Source organism: Cajanus cajan, chromosome 9 (genome assembly GCF_000230855.2).
Source record: "Cajanus cajan strain Asha chromosome 9, NIPB_CcT2T_4, whole genome shotgun sequence".
In the NCBI taxonomy this organism is placed as follows: domain Eukaryota; kingdom Viridiplantae; phylum Streptophyta; class Magnoliopsida; order Fabales; family Fabaceae; genus Cajanus; species Cajanus cajan.
In genome coordinates this window covers 7,341,663-7,366,785 of record NC_138525.1, presented here as the reverse complement: position 1 = coordinate 7,366,785, position 25,123 = coordinate 7,341,663, and the positions used below count along the sequence as shown (strand labels likewise).

General features: G+C 33.3%; 4 protein-coding genes and 2 non-coding genes across 9 annotated transcripts; 1 reads left to right on the top strand and 5 right to left on the bottom strand.

Annotated features, from left to right (window-relative positions):
• Positions 1–111: 111 nt before the first annotated feature.
• Positions 112–7,969, bottom strand: P5CS1 (delta1-pyrroline-5-carboxylate synthase 1). Its single transcript, XM_020346669.3, has 17 exons — positions 7,527–7,969; positions 7,212–7,373; positions 6,275–6,552; positions 5,687–5,837; positions 5,424–5,588; positions 5,260–5,337; positions 4,836–4,925; positions 3,847–3,933; positions 3,653–3,739; positions 3,471–3,567; positions 2,698–2,801; positions 2,531–2,606; positions 1,474–1,624; positions 1,237–1,305; positions 933–999; positions 782–852; positions 112–476 (listed from the first exon to the last, which is right to left on the bottom strand). The coding sequence occupies exons 1-17, from the start codon at positions 7,863–7,865 to the stop codon at positions 401–403; spliced, it is 2,148 nt and encodes a 715-aa protein (XP_020202258.1). The 5' UTR covers positions 7,866–7,969; the 3' UTR covers positions 112–400.
• Positions 7,970–10,568: 2,599 nt separating this feature from the next.
• Positions 10,569–14,014, bottom strand: LOC109788040 (Integral membrane Yip1 family protein). Of its 2 annotated transcripts, XM_020346680.3 has the most exons (6): positions 13,721–14,014; positions 13,172–13,211; positions 12,973–13,056; positions 12,225–12,390; positions 11,634–11,907; positions 10,569–11,116 (listed from the first exon to the last, which is right to left on the bottom strand). In XM_020346680.3, exons 1-6 carry the CDS (start codon positions 13,775–13,777, stop codon positions 10,925–10,927), a joined length of 813 nt encoding a protein of 270 aa, XP_020202269.1. In that variant the 5' UTR covers positions 13,778–14,014; the 3' UTR covers positions 10,569–10,924. The 2 variants fall into 2 exon arrangements, with proteins under 2 accessions (XP_020202269.1, XP_082920201.1); XM_083064075.1 differs by lacking the exon at positions 13,172–13,211.
• Positions 14,015–14,302: 288 nt separating this feature from the next.
• On the bottom strand, positions 14,303–14,376 carry TRNAV-CAC (transfer RNA valine (anticodon CAC)). Its single transcript has one exon. It is a non-coding gene; the product is annotated as a tRNA-Val (tRNA).
• LOC109788050 (putative glycosyltransferase At5g03795) lies at positions 14,349–15,535 on the top strand. The gene has a single exon (XM_020346692.3). The coding sequence runs from the start codon at positions 14,504–14,506 to the stop codon at positions 15,404–15,406; it is 903 nt and encodes a 300-aa protein (XP_020202281.1). The 5' UTR covers positions 14,349–14,503; the 3' UTR covers positions 15,407–15,535.
• A 35-nt stretch (positions 15,536–15,570) lies between these two features.
• Positions 15,571–15,643, bottom strand: TRNAA-AGC (transfer RNA alanine (anticodon AGC)). Its single transcript has one exon. It is a non-coding gene; the product is annotated as a tRNA-Ala (tRNA).
• Positions 15,644–16,511: 868 nt separating this feature from the next.
• DFB (DHFS-FPGS homolog B) lies at positions 16,512–23,608 on the bottom strand. 3 transcript variants are annotated; one of them, XM_020346684.3, is made up of 16 exons: positions 23,346–23,602; positions 23,066–23,211; positions 22,779–22,844; positions 22,442–22,551; positions 22,108–22,168; positions 20,940–21,023; positions 20,768–20,824; positions 20,555–20,615; positions 20,333–20,379; positions 20,137–20,214; positions 19,475–19,639; positions 19,099–19,395; positions 18,171–18,249; positions 17,769–17,921; positions 17,482–17,633; positions 16,512–16,953 (listed from the first exon to the last, which is right to left on the bottom strand). In XM_020346684.3, exons 1-16 carry the CDS (start codon positions 23,356–23,358, stop codon positions 16,894–16,896), a joined length of 1,629 nt encoding a protein of 542 aa, XP_020202273.1. In that variant the 5' UTR covers positions 23,359–23,602; the 3' UTR covers positions 16,512–16,893. The 3 variants fall into 3 exon arrangements, 2 of the variants coding, with proteins under 2 accessions (XP_020202273.1, XP_082920200.1); XM_083064074.1 differs by having other exon boundaries at positions 23,066–23,601; XR_014429832.1 differs by lacking the exons at positions 16,512–16,953; positions 17,482–17,633 and having other exon boundaries at positions 17,782–17,921; positions 18,093–18,249; positions 23,066–23,608.
• Between the last annotated feature and the right edge of the window lie 1,515 nt (positions 23,609–25,123).

Below are 25,123 nucleotides of genomic sequence, written 5' to 3'. Positions count from 1 at the left end.
ATACGAACTTTAATCAATTCCAATTGGGGGGTGGGGGTGCTATTTCTTCTCGAATGCAAAAATACAGCATTGTACATCTCAAAAATTGAAATTATAAATATTCAATTGTCGTTAACAAAACAACAAATGGATTCCATTACCGAGACTTCACATGTTCTGTATTTTCTAGCATATATAGTGATATATGGATCTTTACTGTTTGATGCCCACATGAAATAACTTAAAGAACAAATCCTATCACGAACTGTAATTGTTGACACAAAACACTTGAAGGAAAGGAACCAGCAGATGATACAAATTACCCGGTTTCTGTTAAATGGTACAATTCTACACCGTAATCTTCAACTGCCAAAACAAACGAATGGCTGCAAAAGGAAGTAAAGCAGTAGGACCATTCAAATTAAGTTGCAAGGTCTGTGTGGGTGTAGACAATTCCTCTATCACCATCTACTACTTGTCCACCTCCTTTTAGTATCCTGCATATGCCAAAGACAAAAGATACCAAGTAAAACACGAGGGATATACCACATACAACTTGGGGGTTTTATTATATAAAAAGGTCATGATTATATTATCATATTGGTTGGGATTGCATTCAAGATATAAATCATACATGGGTTAGAACTATGTAGTCTCATGAAATATATTCCATAAAAAACATGCAGCATCATAGTTTGGCTACTTTCCGTAATTGAGTAGCAGCAAGTTAATGATATTTAAGATGAAAATGAAGGACTGAAATATTTTATTGTAGTTATTTATAGGCATAATAAGATCATACCATCTTGTTGTTAACAATCCCTCAACTCCTACTGGACCTCGAGCATGAATCCTGCTCGTACTAATTCCAACCTATTCAACCAAAACGGAATTACATATTAAATCAACAACCTTAATGTAACATTGATTATAAAATGCAAACAATATTATACCTCTGCACCTAGTCCAAATCGTGCCCCATCACTGAATCTGGTGCTTGCATTGTGAAAAACAGCAGCACTGCCAACACAAGGTGAGCAACATTTACATAAATGCCATTGCACTTATGAGAAAGCAGTTATAGTTTAAAGGAAATGTTTGCTTAGTACTAATGAGCAACTTGGTCAAAGACCACCAATTAAACTACACACAATAATGAGACACCGCAAAGCAACAATTGAGTGAAATATCTTTTATCTTGTTTCCCAGGATTCTTTTCTCATTAAACAAAAAGAAGCACGATATTTCAAATATTACCTGTCTACTTGGCGTAGAAACACATTTGCTACTTCCTTATCTTCTGCAATAATGGAATCAGTATGTGCACTGTCATAAAAGAGAAAGCGTATCACTTTTCCGTCTAAGCTCACCACACTACTATAGATGTCATGGAGACCAGCGAAGAAATATAGTAATATGTTTCAACATATTTCTTATCAAGAAAGCAAAATATATTTCAACATATTTCCTATCAAGAAGAAAACAGTGACATGCCTTCCATAAAGATTTATATGATCAATAGCTGCATACACATCATCCACAATTTCAACAGTGCAAGCAAGCGAACTGTACTCATGATGAAATGAATGTGCTCGTGGAATATTTAACAGAGAACTTGCCCTAGGTCCTCCATACAATATAACGCCTGCATAAATTTACATAATTTAGTAATTCCAAAACCACAAAAGGTAACACCTTAAAATTGGTAATGTACCTCGTTCAACTCCAATTACATAAGTTTGTGTTAAAAATGATGCCAATCAAACAACTCATCAGAGTAGTAAGGATGTAAACTGAAGTCCATAAAAGAACAACTGACTAAACCTTGGAGTTGCCTTTCATTCCTAAATTGCCTAAAAAGATCATTTCAATTGCTTGAATATTTTTTAATCGACAAAAATAAAAATAGCAAACAGTGTTGAGATATTAAGTCTTAATCAACATTTACAATTCAATATCACTAAGATCATTTTGAAACATGAAAGCTTGAGTTAACCGGGAAATGCTCATTTTTTAAATATTCACCAGTTAGATAATATGTAGACAAACTCAAAGCCACTAAACATTAGATATTAAAATGTGCTTCTCTGTACAATTATCACGTAGAATTTGTCCACAATAACTTGGATCCAGAACTAGAACTGTAATGATGTCCAAAATGATACAGGAAGTTAGCATTAGCACCATGAAAAACAAGCTGCATTGATTTTTTCCTCTCACCATAACTAGCTATAAAGAATTCAAGAGAAGTGCTAGCAATACATTCTTAACACACTCTTCCAAAGACACTTGTATTTTTAAATGCTGATATTTATTGTGAATCATGAAATTATACCTGAAACTCATTAAATAAAAATTGAAACCCAATAAATTTCAACCAGCCTTAGAGGATGTATTCATGGCATTTGAAGAAAACATACTCGAGTGCCCAATTTGTTCTTTTACAAAATTCAGTTTTATGGTATTACAAGCTTACAACTTACTAGTATATGCAGTCTATGTAGTTGGAAAAAATCCAGAAATAAGAGGAAAAGATGGCCAGAAATCATACCTTCATTTCGTAAGTCAACAACAATATCATTGAGCCAACCTTTCTCTATCAAATCCCTATGGATAAGAAGTGTTTCCTAAAAGTAGAAATTTATAAACAGAAATTATGTACAGCAGACATTGCTGGCTTTACCAATCTTGTAGAGTCATTGAGAACATTTAGTTTACCATGGCATTGCAGGCTGCTGGATAATCTATTTTAGCATCCAGTACAATCCGCCTTGCCATTTCCACATTAGCAGACTTATCAACATAGACATGGCAAATTCCATCTGAATTAGTAATAGTGCATCTTATTAGTCCAAAAAAATAAAAATAAAAATAGTAATATGATTTTCCATACCATATCATGCACTGCTTGTATATTATATTCAAGGTTTAATTGCATTTTGTTCATTTAGTTTGGAACGTGTGCAATTTTGATCTCTCAAGTTTTGTTCAAACCAACTGCATCCTATTTTCAAAATTAAGTAAAATTGCCTTGTTGTCAATTTTTTTCCATCTAAAACCCTCAAATTATTATTTTAAATCCAAATATTTAGGGATTTACGATGACACTGAATTATTTAGAAAGTTTAAAAGTCAGATCCTTAGAAAAAAAGATTGATATCATCTGAAGGATTTTATAGGATATTAGATTATGTTAAAGGAGAAAAAAAAATGAGATTTTCAAATTTTACGTGAAATTTGATGCTTTGAATAATGAATGAGTTTTGAGTAGAAAATGATAATCTGTTGGTCTTGGAAGGAAAGAAAAAAAAAAAATAGCAGCAGGACCAAATTTGATTCATTTTAAAAATAAAGGATTTAGGGTTTAAAGGGACCAAAATATTTGAGACTTAATTGACTTGAAAATATTTGAGAGACCAAAATCAGAGTCCAAACAAAAGAGAGTAAAGTGAAATTAAGCCTACATTTAACCATAAACATAATGGTCTTACCAGCATGACCTAAAACAGGAATTTTAGTGGAACTCTTGATCTGAGAAACAAGTTTGTTGCTGCCTCTTGGAATCACCAGATCAATTACGTCATCCAGCTGAAAGTTAAATAGAAAGGTGCCAGCCAATGTTTAAGGTGAATTAAGTTTACAAAATTGAAATTGAGCTCCACTGATAATTCACCTTAAGTAGCTCAGGGATTTCTTCCCTTGTGGTTACAAGCCCTATAAGTTTTCCACCAACAGTATCTGGTATGGCCTCTGTAATTACCTGCATCTCAGAGATGCAGAATTGCCTCCATAAATTATTTATTAATGGCGACTACCAAACAAAATAAAATGAAGCAAGAATAGTTCAGAAATTATTTGAAACCAAACCTTGTGCAAAATTGCATTTGACCGCTTAGCTTCCTTGCCACCTTTCAAGAGAAGCCCATTCCCACTTCGGATTGCCAGAGAAGCAATCTGTTGATAAGAACTACCACTTAAAAATGTAGATAAACAGCTTATAATACAGAGATAATCAATCAAACTGCTTTAAGCTCATGAAGTTCATTCATACCATAACATCAATCCATTACAGATCAATAGTGATCAGCAGTAGAACTTTATATTCATTTAATAAATTACAAACCTATTCATACTATTCACACAGGTTAAAAAGAAACATGCACAAATTTAAAAAAATAAAAGGAAAAGGAAAACATAAGTAAAAAATATGATACCCCTCAAGGATGGGAACAAAATGAAATGAGAAATATATGACACCAGCATACCAACATGTTGCAATACATTAGCAAAGAGAAACAACATCATCGGTGGCATGGAATGATGGAAGTAATGGTTATCAAAAATTATAATCAACAGATTAAAAAAAATATCAGTGAAGTCAATGAAACAACAGTTTCAAGATTATGGAAAACTGCATGCCAGCAAAAAAAAAAAAAACTACTATAACTGGTTAACAGGGTGAATCAAAATACAAAAAGCTCATATGTCTGTACTATAAAATATTCAATTCTTTTGCTTGCATGCCCCAAGTAGAGGAACGCATGGTCCTTTCAACTCTTACTTTGCTGCTAAGGACCATATAAATCTCATTAAATTTTCATACCCATGACCTTGATATCATCAAAGCTCATTTGAAAACTCTCTCATTTGGTAGCACCTCTAAATAGATCTTCCCTAACTCCTTCAGAGACTGATAGTTTAAACAGCAATAAACAAGGATAACAAATAAATATAAATGCAGAACACAGTACAAAATTAAAGGGGAACTTGTTTTCCTCTGGGCAAAACGTAAGTACTTAACCAAGTTTAAACCAAATGTGAAAAGAGATAGAAAAGATGAAAAAGGCTTAATTCACCTGTACAAGAGCATCAGGGCGTGATTCAAAAACAATAAGGAGCACTCCCAAAGGAGATGATGTCTTTTCTAAAATTAGCCCATCTGAAAGCTAAATAAAATGATAGCTGTCAGAAACATTACAGATCAATGTTTTGCCACAATTTTTTTTGGTGTAATTACAAGTGTCCATAAGAAATTTGTTCATACTTAAAAACACTACAAACAACATAGTTTAGAACAGAGCAACAGTTACATGAAATTTACATTAAACAAAATCATGAATAACACAAGTCTACCTTATCTACTATTAAGATGTAAAATTGGAATATGCGGTTAATACTATGCAGAAAGGAAGGTGATTCAACTTAGAAAGTGGCCTCAGCAACCGTGTCTTGAAACTACCATAATACAAAATATATTTTTCCAGATCAGCTTCCCATTACCTCAGTTCGTTTTAATATTTGACCAATTGGATCTTCCATGTTGGCAATAATTCGCATGTTGTTTGCAAGGCTTGCAATCTGTCAGTTATCATAGTTGTGTATCATCATAAACTCTTCAATTTGTTAAAATATGGACAATTTCTTCTAGAAGTGAACTTTCTTGCCTTCCCAGGTTTTAAGACTAGCCTAGCCACCAAGGATTTTTCATATCCTGCTTCTTGTGCCATAGCAACATCAGCTTCATTTTCAGTCCTGATTACATTTTCATTTGCTTCCAGGGCATCAGCTATTTTTAGTAAAATTTGTTTCCTTTCTTCTGAAGATATTGCCTGCAAAGTAAAATTAAGATATTAGGATGCTTCACTAACAGCTCAATAATATCAATGATCTTTCACACATTTGGTAAATGTGAAGATAAAAAAGACACCTGCAGCCTTCTGGAGCATTCCCTGGCTGCAACTGCCATCTCACGTGCATCAACCTCTTTTACTTGGACCCACTCATGTGCATCTTTATGGAAGAGAGTTCCTATACGTTGTCCTTGGAGAACATTAATGATATTTTCAGCTGCAAAACCACTGTAAGGAGAAAAAAAATGATAATAACAAGGACAAACCAACTTGCAAACATGATCATCCAATACAGTCAGTGTACTTATAATACACTTGATCTCATGGTGTTCTTGGGGTAGAACAACAAATGAAAAGAAAAGGAGGGGTTTCATAAGTGATTCTCTCATTCTATATGAATGTACACAAATTTTCATTTAAATTTATGACCTCAAAACATATGGTGGTCAAAAAGACATACAGAGAAGAAATTGAAGGGATAAGGAGTAAAGAAACAAGTGCAAGCAATTTAAACAAATTTGCCATTTTCCAAAATTGTTTGTTGTTTAATGAAACAATTTGTTTAGATATCAAAACAGCACTGATAAAAAATGCTTTCATTAAAACCTACATAGTAAATACAGTAGAGTAAAAATCTTTCCCAGCAATATAGTGTAACAGCGCACCTGGTAATAACAACGGGAATGCCGGCTTCAGCTGCATGAACAGCAGCTTTTACTTTGGCTGTCATTCCACCTCTTCCCACTCTAGACTTGTCGCCAAAAGTAATTTCATTCTGATGCTTTTCCTTAATATATGTATGAATAAGCTTTGAATGTGGGTCACTCGGGGGGCCACTATAAAGACCTTCTACATCACTCAACAAAACAAGAAGGTCGGCTTTTAACTCCAAGGCCAATAAAGCAGATAAACTATCATTATCCCAAAATATCCCAGAAGAATCCTGCACAGGAAATACGTTAATGACTCTTAATTAAATTGGTACAAATAGAAATAATATAGTAATCATTCCAGGTAGCAGACTCCAAACTAAACTTCCAAGTTGAAAATAATCAAGTTTAAATGAAAAATGTTGACCTCCAAAGAAACAAATAAAACTTCTGATCAAGAAGAAAAAACGAGTCTAATTTCCCTTATACAAGTCGTTATTCCCTCCGTTTCTTTTTATTTATCATGTTAGAAACAATCAATTATACTAGTTTTCATGATAAAATAATCTTACCAAACTAAAATACCCTTGTTTCATAAATAATTAACTACCACGTACAGTTGCAGCTATACATCTACTGATGTATTTATTTCTTTGGAGTTTTATTGAAGAAAAAAAAATTACAGTAACACTTTTTTTTTATACATATATTTTAAGATTAATGATATTTAGTCATTAAAAATTTACACTCATATGCTTATGCTTGGGGACAGAATTCCAACTAAATATTCAGCAGAAAGAACCTCGAATACAGAATCAACATTAAAGCCTAACACAACAATAATTATATTTCTCGCAGCTAGAGTCTACATCACGCCATGTCACCTACAGAGAACAAATTCAAACTCATCGATTCCGCGAAACAAATTAGGTCAAGCTCGTAGTCAACAAACCTCATATGGAGCCTTCCGAGTACTGACAGCATCGTTCTCATTGAACACCGGAATAACCTTGAGCGCCAACAACGACTTCACGGTTTCGGTAAGCTGCTTCCTGAAATCCTTATCTCGAAAATCGTTGTCCGTCACAAGAAGCTGAGCAGACGTCACGTCAAGCTGAAACCGCGAAACCAAAATAACAAAAAAAATTACAGTTGAACAAAACCTAGATTCAGTTACTCAAACAATTCTAGCGTTATTGCCGTATTACAATTGAGTTCCTCCACCGCAAATTAAAGCATCTAAAAACTGAATGTAACAGTAATTGACCTGAGTGAACAAAGTGTCGTAGAGAGCCATGAGACTGTTCTGTCCAACGGCGGCGCAGGCCTTGCCGTCGAGTTCGAGTTGGGGTTTCTGAAGGTCTGCGAAGCTGCTGTTGATTAGTTTGCGGTAGCGGAGTCGTTGGCGGCCGATACCGACGGCGCCGGAGGAGACGAGAATAATGTCGTATCCGAGAGAGTTGAGTTGTTTAATCTGCTCGCAGAGAGCGCCTAATCTTCCAACCGCTAACCTTCCCTCTTCTCGAGTCACGACGGCGGTGCCGACCTTGATGATCACGCGCTTCACGTTTCTCATGAAGCTTCGAGAAGGATCCAAGACCTCCATGTCTAAGTGCCGATGCTGCAGTGGAGTAAACGTTCCAACCAGAAATGCAGATGCAAAACGAAATGGAGATGGAAATGGAAATGGAAATGGTCTACAGTTTTGTCCATTGATTTTATTTTACTATTACGTAATAAGTTAATGTTTTAGAATTAAATTTATTAACTATAAGGGTGAGATTTATAACTGCACACCATGCGGTTTTATTTCAAACTATAGCTGTTGTTACCCAGACCCGGCCTATCGTGGCTTGACTATTTGGTGGACTAATTTAACTTATATATTTTATTAGTGAGTTCAAAAAAATTAAATTTAGTCTACACAGGTTGGTGGGTTAAATGTGTTGGCTCACCTTTAAAAAAATAATTTTTTTTTCTTAATATACAACTAAAGCCCAAAAATTTAAACCTATTTTAAAAATATGAGATTCTTAATTAAGATATTCATAAATGAATCATTTATCTCAAACATTAAATGATAATTTTAAATACAATCAAATTAAATCTAAATAATCTCAAATAGATAAATATAATCCAAAATCATCTTAAATTTTAAATATAATTTAAAATCATCTTAAATTTTAAATACAACCCAAAATCATAAAAATTACAAATCATAATCTAATATTAAATCATTATTGTCTCATGTTAGACTGCATTATAATATAATAATTATTATATTTTTTTTTAAAAAAAATTAAACACGGGTTGGTGAGCCAACCTGACTCATTACGAGTTCAACCCGGATGAGTCGGATTTAAATTTAACCTGTATTAAATTTTTTAAAAAAATTTTAACTCAACCTAACTTGAACCTGTGATGGACCGGATTGGCTCACCGAGTCAAACCCATTGAGAGCTCTATTTCAAGCGGTGGATGATCCAAATCCTGAAATCCTCTCCATGGAATCCAATTGAAATGCGCGGCCCAATCACAACTTGCCGCGTTTCTCTCATTCACCTCCCAAGGGTAAAAATATATATTTTTTTCTTTCTCTATAAAATTTTACTATCTATAATTAGCTGATAATTATAAAAAAAATTTCACTAATAGTATATATCTTAATTTTCCAATTTCTACAAATTGAATGAATATAAGCATTTTAAAATACAGGTATTCTAAAACGTGTCAGTAAATTTTATTTTACATGACTAAACTTTGTAATAAATAAATATTTTAATATTAAAATTATTATAAGTAAAATTTGTAAATAGAATTAATTTTTAATATATAAATTATATTTTAAATTTATGATAAATAATTTATATTATGATATAAACGTATTTTTTATTAATAAGTTAAAACTTATATTAAAGTTTAATTTAAAAATTTAAAAGTAAAAGAAATTTATAAAAATGTTTTCGTAAGAATTATTAAAAATGTTTCTATTAAAGAAAATCCTCTAAAAATATTATTGTTCAAGAAAAAAATATTAATTATTTTAAAATAATAGTTTATTTTTTGTTATTTTGAAAATTATAAAAAATACAAATAAGCTATTATCTTTGGATAAAGAGATTACCAAGTACGTGATACTTAGTGCCTATTTAAATGCAAATTAAAAATATTTTAAAACTTTTTTACTAAAAATAAAGAGTGAAAAACACTTTATAAGTATATGTCAACTTGTCATTTGAATGCACGTGGATCTTCTGCAACTGCGTAACCATCCGATAGTTATAAAAGGTAAGAATATAAAATAATGTTGGATTTGTTGGCTGAATTAAAAATATGCTGTAGCCATCTTGCTGTCCTGCAACCAAAACTGTAAAATTCAAATAAGCTAAATTAAAAATTAATTAATAATATACACTCCAGCTGGGTTTATCGCTGTATTCCCAATTTTTTTTTATGAGCCCTATCACCTAATTGTATTTGCTGTCTAGGGTTAGGTATGAGTTGACTTGCAAAATTCCATCGGCATGTTCTTGGTTAAATTACTTTCTTTCTCTTCTGAATTTAAGTTAGCCTTTTCTATTTAAAATTTCGTGTAATCGTCCAACATTGCAGACCAAGTCTTATAATTTATAAATCATGTGCATAATAAATTAATTATCCAATTGTTATGATTACCCTCAAATTAAATATAAAAAAAAAAACTAACTATGATGAAATATTTTGTTATTTTAAAAATTATACAAACATTTTCTATCGAGCTGTCAAGACAATTAAACTTTGGAATGCAACTCTAGAGTCAAATAAGTAATTTAGCCCAATTTATTGAGAATGAGTGACCATAAACATAATTTAGATGATATTGAAATTAATAGAATTTAATATTTTTTTAACCCAAACCTCAAAAAAACCATATATTTCAAAATAATTTCATGTATGAAATTAAAATAGCTTATACCTTAAGAAAGTAATTCGTAATTTACTCAATAAAAAAAAATCAAATAAACCCTTAAATATTTTTTTAAAATAATTAAATAAACTCAACCAAAAGAGTCGATTGAATCCATCTATTAAGATTAAGCAGTTTTGGTCCCTCCTAAAAACATGCACAAAAAGCTGTCATCTATCAATTGAGTTAGACCTCTATTAAACTGCTCCACCTAGTACATATTCCAACTAAAAATAACATGATGCAAGCGTGTTATGGGAGGAGCGATATTACAATTTACAGTGTCAATTTCAAATAGTAGATCAAATGAGCAAAATTTGATTCACCAGTACAGGAAATTGCCTTGGCTTCACGCAAAACAGCTACTTTAAAAAAAAAAAATCGATTAAAGAAAAGATTATCTTGACGCAGTATATTTACAGAAATATGCAAGAAGCTCAAACATACGCAGATACTACAATCATGATTGACCATCCCCTTCCAAAGTATTGGGTCTACCACAAGACTTTAGGCCAAAATGTTACGAACACTCAGACCCAGCTGACACAGAAATCGCACTACTCTGCAATTCTTTCCCATTCCATTCTAGTAACTCCAAAATACACAAACCAATTATGCTTCAGACAATTCCACTCGCGTCTTGAACAAAGTTAGCCAATGAAGTGAGCTCATGATGATAGTGCTTGGGTCTTATTCTTCACTGCTGCAACGCATTTTAGCTACGCAAAGAACCAAGCCTTGATGAAGATTGCCAAACCTATTTGCAGGATAAATGCTGCAATAATTGCCGCTGAAAGCTCATTGCCTTCTATGTAAGACCTCAGGTTTAAGGCAACAAAGCTTGCTGAGGCAACACCCGTAAGGAGTATTATAATCCACCGAAGAAACTCAACAGGAATTATCAACAGAAACTGAAAATATCCCAAGAAAATGAATTAGATAGCAATGTCAAAGACTCCACAAAATTAAAGCATAATTAGTGAGCTAGTGATGTAATTTCCAATCACAACTGAAAAAATTTTAATTTGAACTTAAATCGTAATTTATGGTAACAACAAACATGTGAAAAGAAGTCAAGGTTATCCAGATCAATCTGGATATTGTGATATACTGATATATTATAAATGCTGAATAGAAATGAGAAAAAAATTCATTGGACAATTTGATTCATTCATTGCAATATTATTACCACCTAAGCCTTTCTTTCTAAGTCGTATTTGCATAATGATTGATGTGAGTTTGAGCCTGAAGGATATTTGACCTTTAAAGGATGAGCACCTCACCTTGTTTAGGCACTGTCAATGCCAATTTCCCCTTCAGGCCCACATCCCCCACACTGAACATATGTGCGGTATAAATAATTGTGCAATATTATTTGAGGTATAAATAATTTTACAATTTACAACATTGTAGAAAGCAGAAACTTACAGAGGAGAAGATGAAAATGGTGAGGGAATACCCCCACATGCACCAAAACCTTATAAGGCTAGCATTTGAACCCATATACTGAAGGAAGAAGTAGTATGCCAATGGGACCACAATTGCATAGCCATAGATAGAGCATGCAGCCACATTCACATAGCTGACATCAAAGCTCCAAGAAGTACTGTTTTCTGAGTTTTTGAGAATAAGGTACGTGGCCAGATTTCCAAGTGAGGCAAGCACAAAAACTAATGTTGTTGAGATCCATACAAGCCCATATCTATAACAACAGAAAAAAACCGCACCATTAGTATTAGATATCCATTAGTATGCACTATTTATGCTTTTTGGGGAAGGGTGCTGAAAATCTAGTTATGTTCAGCAAATGTCTCCTTTAACTCAAATATCTAAAGGAAATAAGAGAAAATGGTCTGGAAGAAAAATGACAGGCATTTTCCCAAAATGTCATGGTAACAGCTTAATTAAATTAAAATTCCCCCCAAGTACCATATTTCAGTATGTAATCCAAATGAGTATTCTATTTTGATAATTGATATTTGAAAGTATAAAAGCATTAGGGTACAAAAAATAACGCACAAATCAGGGTTAGCATCTATCTTGCTGAAAAAGTCTGCAGCAACTGGATTCAAGGAACTTATCAATCTGGTCAGTACAACATCCGTATCTACATTGAAATACTGTGTGTAAGATGAGATGCTAAAGACTCCCCTCCAGTTGTTTGCCGGCTGTTGTTCGAAAGCTTCTACATGGATGAACAAACAAGAGAATAATAAATGGCATCATTAATATATCAGCAAGTGACAATTAAAACAGAAAATACAAATATCCACTATTCACAAATCTGATTATAGAATCAATCAAGGGTGTGAATCTTGCCATCTTGGACAAAGATAGATGAAACTAAAATCTTTAGATAATTCAAAATTCAGAAAAGCAATTGGTTTCAACTTTGGGAACCATTTAAGATATGCAATTATTAGTTAAATAAAACCATAATTAAAATTTAGAAATGTTTGATGTTAGGATATAGTGTTCTATTTAACTTGTTTGGAGGGAAATTGATGATTGATGTAATAAGATAAAAAAAAATTGATTACTTTGCCATACTGAATAACATAAGAAAATATAAAATAATCAAAAACTAAAATTAATAAGTATGATTAATTAGCCAATAAAATTCCTTTTAACCAAACGAGACACCTGCAATTGTCATGTCATGAGGAAGCAGCCATAGACTACATATTGTTAAATAGGTTAAAAAGAGGGAGGGAAGAGAGAAAAAAGCAGACAAAGAAACAAATATCACAAGAATTTGAGAACATACCAGTAGGACTGCCAAGAGTTTGATATCCTCTTCCTCTGTCTCCTCCATTGTTGGGAGGGAATATTTGCATACTCGCATTGTTGGCTACATGCATCATTAATGCTCATAAGCAATTTGTTTAGAGGAACTTAAACATTAAAAGTAGGAAATAATATACATCTCAACATGAGAAAAAAAGTTCAATGCTATAACTCCATACCCACATGTTTCGTGGTATTATTTTCTTCAGTAATGACAGCCTGAGCACCAAACAAGTAAAATAAAGAACCAAAAATATTGAAACAAATTAGAACACATTCAACAGAACTTGTTAACAAAAAAGAAACACAGAACAATAATTTAGGTCAGACAAGTTCATCAATAGAATAACTTTAGCCGTTAATTACAAGAACCATTAAATTTTTAAATCAAAAGGAATCAAAACATGAAGAATTAGAAAGCCACGAGTGAACGAGATCAAATTAATGTCAAAAAATTAAAACCACAAGCATAATTAACACAATTCACAGTTCTCCTACTTATTTTAGAAATGACTTTACAGCTCTTTCTATTTTATCATTCTATAATCAAACAATTACACTTCTATTGCCGCTAAATTTCCACTCCAATTAACTTAATCGTAAAAAAATCCATTACGAAATTAATTTTTATAACACTATCAAGCATGCAGGGAGTGAATTGAAGCAATAATTGCAGCGAATAGTGAAAAGCGCAAATAAAAAAGGAAAAACGAAAGATGCTCGCTCACAGGAACTGAACCGAGCAAGTGGCTAGTGGGAAGACCGGTGTAAGAAGACTCCTCCATCGAATAGGGTACAATGCAGAGAAGAAGAAAAAACGCGCGAGAACAAAAGCTCGATAGTTCAAAGAAGCATTCAAGGCTTCCGAGTCGGAAATGGAATCGAGCCCTAGATAGCAGAAGAAACCTTATGTTTTTCTTTTTCGTCGTTTGGAAGGAACGGGCACGAGGACTGCAAACAAAATAGCGTGCTCCCTGATACACAGGATTGGACCCCACCTTCAATTTCAATTCGCCGGGCCACACACTTACCTATTTCTTCATTTATTTAATAGTTTAATAATCTTATTGTTTTTGCTTTACCTCTTACACGGGCCTCTCTTTCCAACGAAGCTCGCGTGATTGGGCTACGAGAATGGGCCCGCTCTATGGGCTCCGCATCTTTCTGTTTAGCTTTCCAGCAAAAGCGCAAGTGCATGGCATGTGCGTTGAGATATTAAATGATGAAAAAAATTGGGCTCAGCGTGGATCAGTTTGCGAGGCCCATGTATTTACCCAAATTAAATTAATTAACAAAAATGTGCTCTATTGTGTCTGAGCCCGGGTTCGAACCGGGGACCTCTAGTGTGTGAGACTAGCGTGATAACCAACTACACCACCCAGACATGTTGATGCATATACATAACAAAGGATATTCATGTATGATGCATGTGCAACTAAAGTTGACTTTGTTGCCTTCTTTTTGTCTTCAACAACCTCACAATTCCCGAAGTCTGATAACACTGTACTACAATGTTTCAGTTTGTATTATTGATATTATGCTACTCCGTCGTAGCGGCACAAGCAGAAAGCAATTCCTCTCCTTACATGTACATCTCACCCAACACAGTGTTCCAGAATTACGAGAAAATGGTTAAGAATTTCAAAGTTTTTACGTACAAGTCAAACGAGGCCGAACTCAAATTCGCGACCACAGAGGAGTCACTGTTCTATTCTTCACTACAGAACAGCACGTACCTGACACAAGATCCCGAGGAGGCACACCTTTTCTTCGTGCCTTTCTCCACGGGCCTCTCCACGCGCGCTCTCGCGCGTGACCTAACACGCGTCCGCAACGAGCTCCCGTACTGGAACCGCACCCTGGGCGCGGACCACTTCTACCTCTCGTGCGAAGGAACCCCCCACGAGCCGGACCGAATCCTCGTGGAGCTGAAGAAAAACGCGGTCCAAATCTCGTGCTTCCCCACGCGAAAGGACAAGTTTATCCCTCACAAGGACGTCACGCTGCCCCCGCTACCCTCTCCCCACGCGCGCGCCAGGCGAGTGCGCGCAAGCGCTGAGGAGTTTTGCGTTGTGGAGTACGGAAACGGCGCGTCGTCGTGGATTGGTGAGGCGCTGCGGTTGGGGTGCGTGCCCGTGGTGGTTTCGGAGGGAGCCGTCAACGACATGCCGTTTATGGATGTGCTGAGGTGGGGAGAGATGGCGGTGTTTGTAAGAAGTGAGCGAGGAGTGGAGCGTGTGTTGGGTGACACGTGGAGGGAACGGCACGGGCGAATGAGAGAATTGGGTGTGGGCGCGAGTAGGCACTTGCAGTGGAACCGGCCTCCTTTGCCCTTCGATGCGTTCAACACCGTCATGTATCAGTTGTGGCTCAGACGCCATACCGTCCGATACGCGAGGATGCAATACAATTAATCCTGCATGTGACTGAATTTAATACTGTTTCTGCCTTCAACTATTTGTTGTATAAGTAATTTGAATAATGCATTAAGTAAAAATGTAATTATTTTTCCAGCAATCTAGAATTAATTTATACTTTGTGAACTTTGGCAAACCGTGACATATAAAAACATAAAAATTGGAGATGCGGGGTATCGATCCCCGTACCTCTCGCATGCTAAGCGAGCGCTCTACCATCTGAGCTACATCCCCATGACATATGAATAGTGTTTTGGTCAGTCTCATAATTGCTATAAAAAAAAAAGTGACGCAAAGAATAAAGAATTGAATCGAGGAATATAAATAAGAGGGATAAATAATCAATTTAAGTATTATTTAAATAATACTTAAACGTATTCTACAAATAACCTAACATCTTTGCTTTTTATCAAACAAAAACTTCAAATATAGTAATGTTTATTTTAAATGTTACGATCATGCTTAAATAACCACTAAGTGCTTATCCAGCTTTTGTTCGTACGGGAGTCTAATCGGAGTTCTTATTAGGAATGGTGCTTAAAAAGCATTTAGGCGTATAACAGTTGTTGCAGTTGCTATTAAGCACCAGGTGCTTACTTATACAAACACTGCATAACTTATTTTTTAATAAAATATATTTTTATTAAATGATAATAAATACCGTAAATTAATGTTGATAAAATATAAGAATGTGTGATAATTTCTGAAACCTATATTTAATAAAATTTATAGGATTACTAAGTTAAAGAAATGAGATACTTAAAATTGTAAAAATAAAATATACAAATGATGTGTAATAGTAAAAATAAAATACCCAAAGGATGAAGTAAATGAGTTGTTGGGCTAGAAATGACATACGATTGACTGTTACTATGTTGAAAACGGTATAGCAATTAATCAACCACAATTACCGGTATTTAAAAAAATTAAAATCTTAATATGCACTGATAAGAGAATTTTTTTTAAAAAAAAATCTAAAGTAAACTACAATATCTATTTTTTTTTTTCAAAAGTTAAAGGATATAGATCAATTTCAATAAATAAAAGAAGTATCATTATGTTACTTCCCAATTTTCTTTTCCAATAAGTATTTGTTGTGGAGTTCTTATTATTTTTGAAATTTTGAAATATTATAAACTAATTTTCGAATGTTTGGACCTATTACAAAAACCTTGAATATGGGGATTGTTACATAAGAAACAAAGATTAAAAATAAAAATAAAAAGTGACAAAGAACCAATGGGTTGAATGTATCAAATAAATGTACATTTCTTTAGAAGAGTCTCTATCTTTGAGAGTGAACCAATGGTTGAATGTTGATGGCACACCGACACTGTTGGATTTTCCGAACCAAAGTGCACAACTAGCTCTGCAATGAACTGTGTCAATGCCAGAGAAAACTCATCTTTATGCCAAATTATGGAGTCTGTTTCAGCATCAGAATGGAAGCCTATCTTGAAGGAAACTTCAATTTGCTCAACGAATCACTTCTTGACTAATTTCAACACGTCACCAACAAGATGTAAAGAGCCGGTCACAAGGACCTGATGCATCAGCGACACAAATTTGCAGTCAAATTTCTATACTAATAATAAAAAGGATGCATATATATTTCAAGAAAATTAGGGGGAAAAATGTGAGCAAAACATACAACAATGCAAACAGATAGAAAGCTGTGATTATGTCGTACTAGATATTTACAACTAATGAATGTAACATTATACTGTATTAGAATTTGATATTTCACTACAATCATCACTAATTACATTCATTAAAGGTTTGTTTGGATAAATTTCTCCAGAAACACTTATATAAGAGAAAAATAAGAAGAAAAAAATGAAATAAACTTCTGCATAATCTAAAATTAGCTTATGTTTAGGGTTTAGGGTCTCCTATTAGCTTCTTTAAAATCTTATTTTTAATTTGTGCATGAGCTTGTTTTAGTTTATAGAAAAGTTTATTTTAATTTTTCTTTTATAGAAGTGTTTATGAAGAAACTTATCCAAACAAACCTTCAATTATATATCTTACGATACCAGATATTTGCAATTCTTAGTTGTAATCTATTTTACCTGAAAACGAACTGACTGATTTTGATGCACTCTATCCCTGAGCCATTTGATTGCCAATGGCAATGACGAAAACACTGCACTATGTTCACAATTACTGGCACTCATTTCCATATCATCTTTTAGTTCTTCAGTAACAATGTCTGTAACTTTACCTGTTAAGCCAAGTGATATCAAACATATTATTTAAGTCATGATAATAATTCTATTCCATACCTATAAAACAATCTTGAATAATCACATTATTAAGTATGAATTTTGGACACACAATATGTGTCATTAATCAATACCTTTGCTGCCTTGCATTAGATTTTCCCACACTCTTTGAAGATTGAACTGCCACGACAGATCAACTTTGGAATCAGTCAGCGTATAAGCCTGGGGTCCAACTTTATTAAACACAGATAAACTTGGTACGAAGAGCGCCTTCTTGAAGTAAACACCTACAATTTCAATTTAATTATTTCTTTATTGCGTGGACAACAATACTTTCTTCAGGGAAAAAACTGTCGCTGGAAAAATGTTCTTCATTATTTTTCCCCCTAATAAACATAAATAATCACAGAACTAATAGAGAAGAAAGTAACTTAGGTGCCAAGTATCAATAACTTTACTCTTTAATTTTTCTTTGATTATCCTTGGACTGTCATTATTGGGGAATCAAGTTCTAGCATAAACCAGAAACTACTGACCATGATCGGCACACGTTTTCATCAGGCGGGGAAGAAGCAACTGTGGATCTCGTACAGTCAAACAATTGAACAGCAATATCTGCAAGTAATTCAATTAATTCAACTAAAAAAATCTCATGAAAAAAAGAAACATCATTTTGATTAAAAAAGAATGAGTAGCAGTTCCACTCCTATCCCATGAGCTTCTAATTAAAAAAAAGTATATATATTAAAACATAGCTAATGGCATATGATTATCTTGATATCTGATGCAAGGTTCATTTGATAAAATGAATCAGTAGATATCAAGCAAAAACATGAAAACTGGGTGTTTCGTGTCAAAGCTTTGCATACATTTGCATCTCATTTCTTCTGATAATTCAACCGAATTTAATGGTAGAACTCAAATATAAACCAAGAACAGTGTACAAATTTCCTAAATTTACAACAAGCATGAATAGCATAGGTGCAACTATCACTCTTTTGTAGAAGAGCAAAATGTTCAGATACATAACATCCCATGGGTGATTTAGTTAATGTGAAAGCCAGCTTTAAATTGATACCTAAATAGAAGATTGCAGTAAGCTTACCAATAAGATCATTAACCTGTCTCAAGTTATATACTTTAAAAATATAAGGTCTAAGTTTGAAGAAATTGATAATCTGTATTTCTATGGTTTCTATTTCGACCAATCTACATGCTTGAAGATAAGGTTAAACACATGACAGGCTCCTTCAATGGTGATTTTCTATCCGAGTCTGAGGCCATCAGATATTTCTAAACATTAGTTATTCTTAGCTAAAACATCTGTGGATGGAACCTGCTCAACAGAACAGACATTGCATAGCTTTATCTTACAGACTACAGCGACGTATCCAACTTCATCTTATAATATGTGATTAAACTTACAAAGCTACTTAAAGTAAGATTTTTAAATTTTTACTCTACCGGAGTGGATTTTATCTGGGATCCTCTCTCGCCATGGTGTGTCTTCACTACTTCATATGAGAACTTAGAATTATCACGTTGCTGATGAAACAAGGTTTGGTCTGGGTTGTATTCTTTAATTGCTAGAGAAAACCACTTTGCACAAACTTCCATGCTTTCAGGACTATGAGCCCCATCTAAAAAGAAAACAAGTTCATTTGATCTTTCACTCTTAATGTGTTGGTCAGGAACAATCTGAGCCCTTCCTTGCAAACTTGCACTTGTTAACCCTTTTATGAACTGCTCTGGCAAAGTGTCCTTCATGCAGGTAGATGAATCAGTTCAGCAATAAGGTATAAAAGATCAAGCTGTAAAAAGAGCTACTTTTAAAACTTACAGTTTGTTCCAAATAAATGTCTCCAAGATGCCCAGTCCTTTTGAGCCATGTAAAGCACAGTGCAGTGGCAAGACCTGCATTTAGATATTGGTGCTCACCTTCAAGACCAAGTTTTAAACCATTTAGCAATTTGGCATCTAATGGAGTTACCACTTGAAGAGGCACCTGGAATTGGCATGATTTGCTTAGCTGATCGGACTAAAGAGTCAAACATTTCCAATGAAGGTAGCTAGAAAACCTACTTGGATTTAATGTTATGTATACCCTGGCTTTCAGAAGATCATTGACACATGGAAAAGGACACAAAGCATGAAGACACAACTTGATGAAATGCAGTATGAGAATGACAAGACATGCTGAATCACATTGAAGGCCCTTTTCTCTATCCAAGATAATAAAAAGAATTCTAAATAATGAAGTTTTAATTGTACAACACCCTTTGACAGAATAAATAAATGTACAGAGATACATTATTTTAAATTGCTATCAAGTCATCACATGGTATAGTGCATTTGCACTTTTAATCCTAAACAAACATACATAGTGCCAAATTGCTCCCTTTGCTTGATATTGATGTCAATATTATACAGTTATGCCAAGTGACGAGTCATTCAAACTTATTTCAGAAGAAGCCAAAGAACTTCATGAAAGAACAAACTTACATTTAATTGAGAAGCCTTCTCTTCGAGTACATGCATTGCTTCATCAGGTTGAGGCACTGTGAAAGCTGGAATCCGATTCTAGAAACAAAGCAACAAATAAATAAAAGGAATTTATCAGGAAGAAAGTGCACATTGCAGATAGGCATCAAAAAAGATTTTTAATCTTGAAAAGATCTTATTCTACTCCAAAAATTACCTTGAAGACACCAGCCTTCTCACCGGCAATTTCTCCTAAAGTATTCCCTGTTAACAAAATCCAGAATGAGTAAACCCAACTTGCTGAACAAATTAGTGGCATAGCAACATTATGTTCAATCATATTCTGAAACATTTGTATTTTTTCAAAGCATATATTTTCAAACACAATAGTCATGCATTAAATTGATGATTATGTAGAATTGAAAAATAGAAAACTAACCAAGAATCTCCATGTGATCATACCCAAGGGAAGCTATTCCACACACAATAGGTGACTGAACCTGAAATATCAACATGTCTTCATGAGCTTGTTCCTAGATATTAACTTAATAGAAAATATCAATACATATACAAAGATTCAGTGCTCATTACTCAAGCAGTCTTGTTATGTTAGAGACCAACATATTATCGATCAAATGAAAATTAAACATACCACATTTGTCGCATCATATTTGCCACCTAATCCTACCTCCATTATAGCAACATCTACCTGCATAAAAATATACACAAAAATTATTTTATTCATTAATAACAACGTACACAAAAAAAAAATAGTATATATACAGAACAATTTTTTGCAGAAATTTAAAGCACAGGGATCAAACCTGCTCTGCTGCAAATATCTTGAAGGCAAGTAAAGCAAGGAAACGAAAATATGTAGGCATTGGAATATTGTCATCAGTTTTTTCCTGTGCACCAGCAAAATTAGAGACCAGTTACATTACTACTATGAGCAAGCACATCAAGTTTGTTGGGATGCAAGCAAAGTCCCACATCCTTCAAACAAGAGGATGGACCTGGGTTTATATACACACACTTGTCTCCATTGGGAGAGAAGCCATTTGGGTGATGTCCAAAAACAAAACCGTGAGAGCTTTGGCTCAAAGCGGTCAATATCTAACCAATATAGAGACATGTGTATATGTGTGGTAACTCCCCTAGTGCACAACAAGTGGTATCAGAGCCTGAGTGAGCTCTGTGGGGCCACCATCGGATGGTCCTTTCGGATGGTCCTTTGTTGGGATGCAAGCAAAGTCTCACATCATTCAAACAAGAAGATGGACATGTGTTTATATACACACACTTGTCTCCATTGGTAGAGAGGCCTTTTGGGTGATGTCCAAAAGCTTGTTTGAGGGGAGGATTGTTGGGATGCAAGCAAAGTCTCACATCATTCAAACAAGAGGATGGACATGGGTTTGATTATCATGTCATAAAAATGTGAGTTTGCAGAATAGAAGGTGACTCTTATAGACTCACCATATTGTTAAGTAAAACTGGGTTTTTCTCAAATTTTCCATATAGTTTTTGTTCCGGACGATATTCAAATTGATAGAGCCTCAACACTCACAAACCTTTCATTCTTTTTCTCTAGTTATATAACATTTAAGACCCTCTTCTAGTGTATGCTTTACCAGTATACAAAACTTGTCAAGGGTACAAAACACAACCAATTATTTGTTCTTCCATCACTATTTTCTTCTGAAATCAATGCAATAACTCAAAAGAGAACAACGGAATAGCTTCAAAACTACCAACATAATTAGCACAAAATATACTTTTTGTCACTCGAAGAGAATCTGGTGCACTAATTTACAGACATATAAAGATATAATTGGAAGAAAAAAAAAACCAGTAATACAAATATACTAGCAAGGAGATTAGGCTCTGGTTCAAAATCAAAAAATGAGAAAAAGGATGACCTAGTTTTCCACCCCATCAAAACCTTTGGTCATATAAATCCAAATGAAATATTTATGCACAGAAATATACCTTTAGTCTATCATAACACCACCAGAAGTATGCTAAAAATTTCTCTTCACAGATTTCCATACTGCAGAATCAGAGAACTATAATTATTTTGCAACTTAAGGCACAATATGATGAATAATTTTGTAGCAGAACAAGTCGATTAAGAAACTAATCAGAATTCATATGCTCAATCAGTATGCACCCTGCACAAAGCAGATGATAAACACATAACAAAAATCAAAGAATTCAAACTCCATTAAAAATATCAAATTAACTCAAAAAGAAATAGACATGAGTAGATGAATACATAGGAAAAGGCAAAAAACAAATCAACATATGAATATGAAGCACCCACCCATCTAAACGAAATCTTTCTCGAATATCAATGAGGTGAGGAGATGTGAAGAGTCCAGTGCTAAAACCACAGTTACGTAATATAGATTCTGCGAAGGTGCATGTAGATCCCTATGAAACCATAGTTCAGAAAAACAATTTCCATCATTACAATAAGCACAGAATTACTAATCATGCCATAAACATAGATCAGAAATCCATATCCAGGCTTATCAGTTATCTCAAACTAAAATAGGCCACAAAACACCAGCCACGTAGCAATCACTATTGCAAGAAACAAATTGAACTTCATATGATAGCTTCATTTCCAAGCAACCACCAAAGTTAAGTAAAACTACCTTCCCTTTAGTACCAGCCACATGGATAATCTTCATGTTTGCAATCGGCTCCTCCAAATCTAGCATCTATAGGATTGCATAATGAACACCAATGTTAATAAGACAAAACTTATATCCAGTTGCTTAAGTACTTTTCATATTAGTTTCATCTTAGTAATAAACATAATAAAATTTTCCATTAAAAATCAACATAAATTCCTAAGACAAAACTTCAGTTCTAATCAGAGAACAAATACCTAAAGCACTCAAGGAACATCAAAAAGCGACCCAATTCACAAACTTTTTACCTTTAGGTAATCAAACAACAGGTCAAATTGATCCCCCATGTTGGTTCCATCAGCACGAGTGCGTCTAGTGATCAAAGATGACAAGGCCTCCATTGCTTCTTCATAGGGACTCAAAGACGAAGCTTTTGGAGACCCTTTGCCAGCTTCTGCAAAAATAGAAAAGAAAAGGAAAAAAAAAAAAAAAAAAGACCCCATAATTGGAAATAAACAATCATTATCAAAATTGAAGTTTGAAGCTGAGTTGAAGCACCCCAGAAAGAAAGAGATGAATGGGGAATACCCTGTTCAGACATGGCGATTGAGGTTTGAATTGTGAATGAAACAGAAAGTGTCTGTGTAAGTGAATGGAGATTGTGGGGTTGAGATTGAAGGATTGAAAGGAGATAGAAAAAGTTGTCGTTTGTGGTAAGAGTCTTAGATTAATTCCATTTTTGTTTTTATTTTGTTTTGACCAATTGCTTTCGTTGGAGAGAATTACTCGGAAAGAAAGATAGCTTCATCTGATATGTACGCTATCTCTACCCTGCGGCAGAGTGTATTGTCCCAGTTGCTTATGGATACCAAGGATTTGAATCCTTCTTGATTTAGAGTCTCCAAAAATTAATTGCAATAGAACTAGAACTAGTGAGAATTAGACATTTTGTGTATTTTGTTAATTATAGTGATAAAAAGAGAATAATATTTTTTTAGTTAGCTAATTAATATTTTTGTACAGTTTTTTTGTAAATGATAGTTAATTAGAAGATAAGATTAGAAAAACACACCAAAAGTTGGTGAAACATTGAGATAATATTTATAGGATTGTCTTTAAATTTTGTTGTGATTGTAATTCTTACTAATACAAAACATACCTTTTTTATTATTAATGGGAGAAATGTTCACCCTTTATTATTTAAAAGAATAACATAATAAGAAGAAGAAATAGATGGTGAAATAAGAGAATGTGTAATTAATTTTACAATAATTAGTTATGCGTCTTAGTTGAGGAGTAAAAGAATAAAAAATATATAAATATCAAAACATAATATTTCTTTATTAATTGTTATAGATAATAAAATAAATATTTTAATTAATTAAATAAGATTGAGACTAATATTTGAGAAGAAAAAAATAAGTCCAAATGGTGTAAAGTTTTTTTTTTTCCTTTTATATCGTGATCTATCTAATAGTAAATTATTATGGTAAGTTTGTTAATTTTGATAATATTACACATTAAACTCTTAATATTTTTATTTCTTTAGGCAACATTTTACCAGAAACGATAGATATTTATATTAGTAAGATTGTGTATAAAGAAAAAAAAATATTAAGAACTTTTTTTATTATAAAAAAGTTTGTTAGAACTAAATAAGAATATTATAAACAACAAATTTTTCTTCTAAATATTTTTTTAAGATATTTGAACTTGAAATGACCGGTTAAATTAAAATATTTATGATAATAAATTTATCATACGTGATAATTTATGGTGATAATAATAATATATATAAAAATTGCACCGTTACAACATATAGTTGAAACATTTAATATGGACACTACAATCTTGGATTTGTATTATAATTAATGTATGTGCTTTTATCGGAAAATGTAACTATGTAAGAATTGGTTTTTTTTAACTTCGAAATAAATAACTTTATTACAGAGGAAATGAATTCAGTTCGTTACCGTATGAAAAGAACATTGGAATAAATACTTTTTCTAAAGGAGGAATAAACACTGATCAAGTAATGTTAATTCTATGATTTCTATTATTAAATTAGTTCTTAAAATTGTTTTATAAACTTAATTTAAATATATTATTATTATTTTACATTCTCATTGAATTATGAACAATAATCTATATTGGAAAAATATTGACTTTTGTAATAACTATTTTAAAAATCACATTTATGATAATTTTTAATTAGTTAAATATGCAATGACATTATATTCCTCGGGACCAAAGTTACCATAACTCAGATCCAATTATGGTCTTCCATCATCATGATTAAGCAATTCTAGGTTCGAGGTCAAGTCAAGATAAAAACATACTCCAGTATAAAGAAAATGCATGCGAAA

Bases quoted from the DNA above. Each gene is read 5' to 3' on its own strand.
- LOC109788040 (XM_020346680.3), bottom strand. From the start codon at position 13,777: ATGGAGGAGTCTTCTTACACCGGTCTTCCCACTAGCCACTTGCTCGGT. The intron at 12,391-12,972 runs GTATGTTCTCAA...TCATCCATGTAG, and splicing joins AACTCTTGGCAGTCCTACTG to AAGCTTTCGAACAACAGCCG. The intron at 11,908-12,224 runs GTGCGTTATTTT...CTGTTGTTATAG, and splicing joins ATAGATGCTAACCCTGATTT to ATATGGGCTTGTATGGATCT.
- LOC109788050 (XM_020346692.3), top strand. From the start codon at position 14,504: ATGTTTCAGTTTGTATTATTGATATTATGCTACTCCGTCGTAGCGGCA.
- DFB (XM_083064074.1), bottom strand. From the start codon at position 23,260: ATGGGGTCTTTTTTTTTTTTTTTTTTCCTTTTCTTTTCTATTTTTGCA. The intron at 22,845-23,065 runs GTAAAAAGTTTG...GCAATCCTATAG, and splicing joins TGTTGTTTGATTACCTAAAG to ATGCTAGATTTGGAGGAGCC. The intron at 22,169-22,441 runs GTGGGTGCTTCA...CTGATTCTGCAG, and splicing joins GAAAGATTTCGTTTAGATGG to TATGGAAATCTGTGAAGAGA.
- P5CS1 (XM_020346669.3), bottom strand. From the start codon at position 7,865: ATGGAGGTCTTGGATCCTTCTCGAAGCTTCATGAGAAACGTGAAGCGC. The intron at 5,338-5,423 runs GCAAGAAAGTTC...GATAACTGACAG, and splicing joins TAGTCTTAAAACCTGGGAAG to ATTGCAAGCCTTGCAAACAA. The intron at 1,000-1,236 runs GTAATATTTGAA...TTGTGTTGGCAG, and splicing joins TTTCTACGCCAAGTAGACAG to TGCTGCTGTTTTTCACAATG.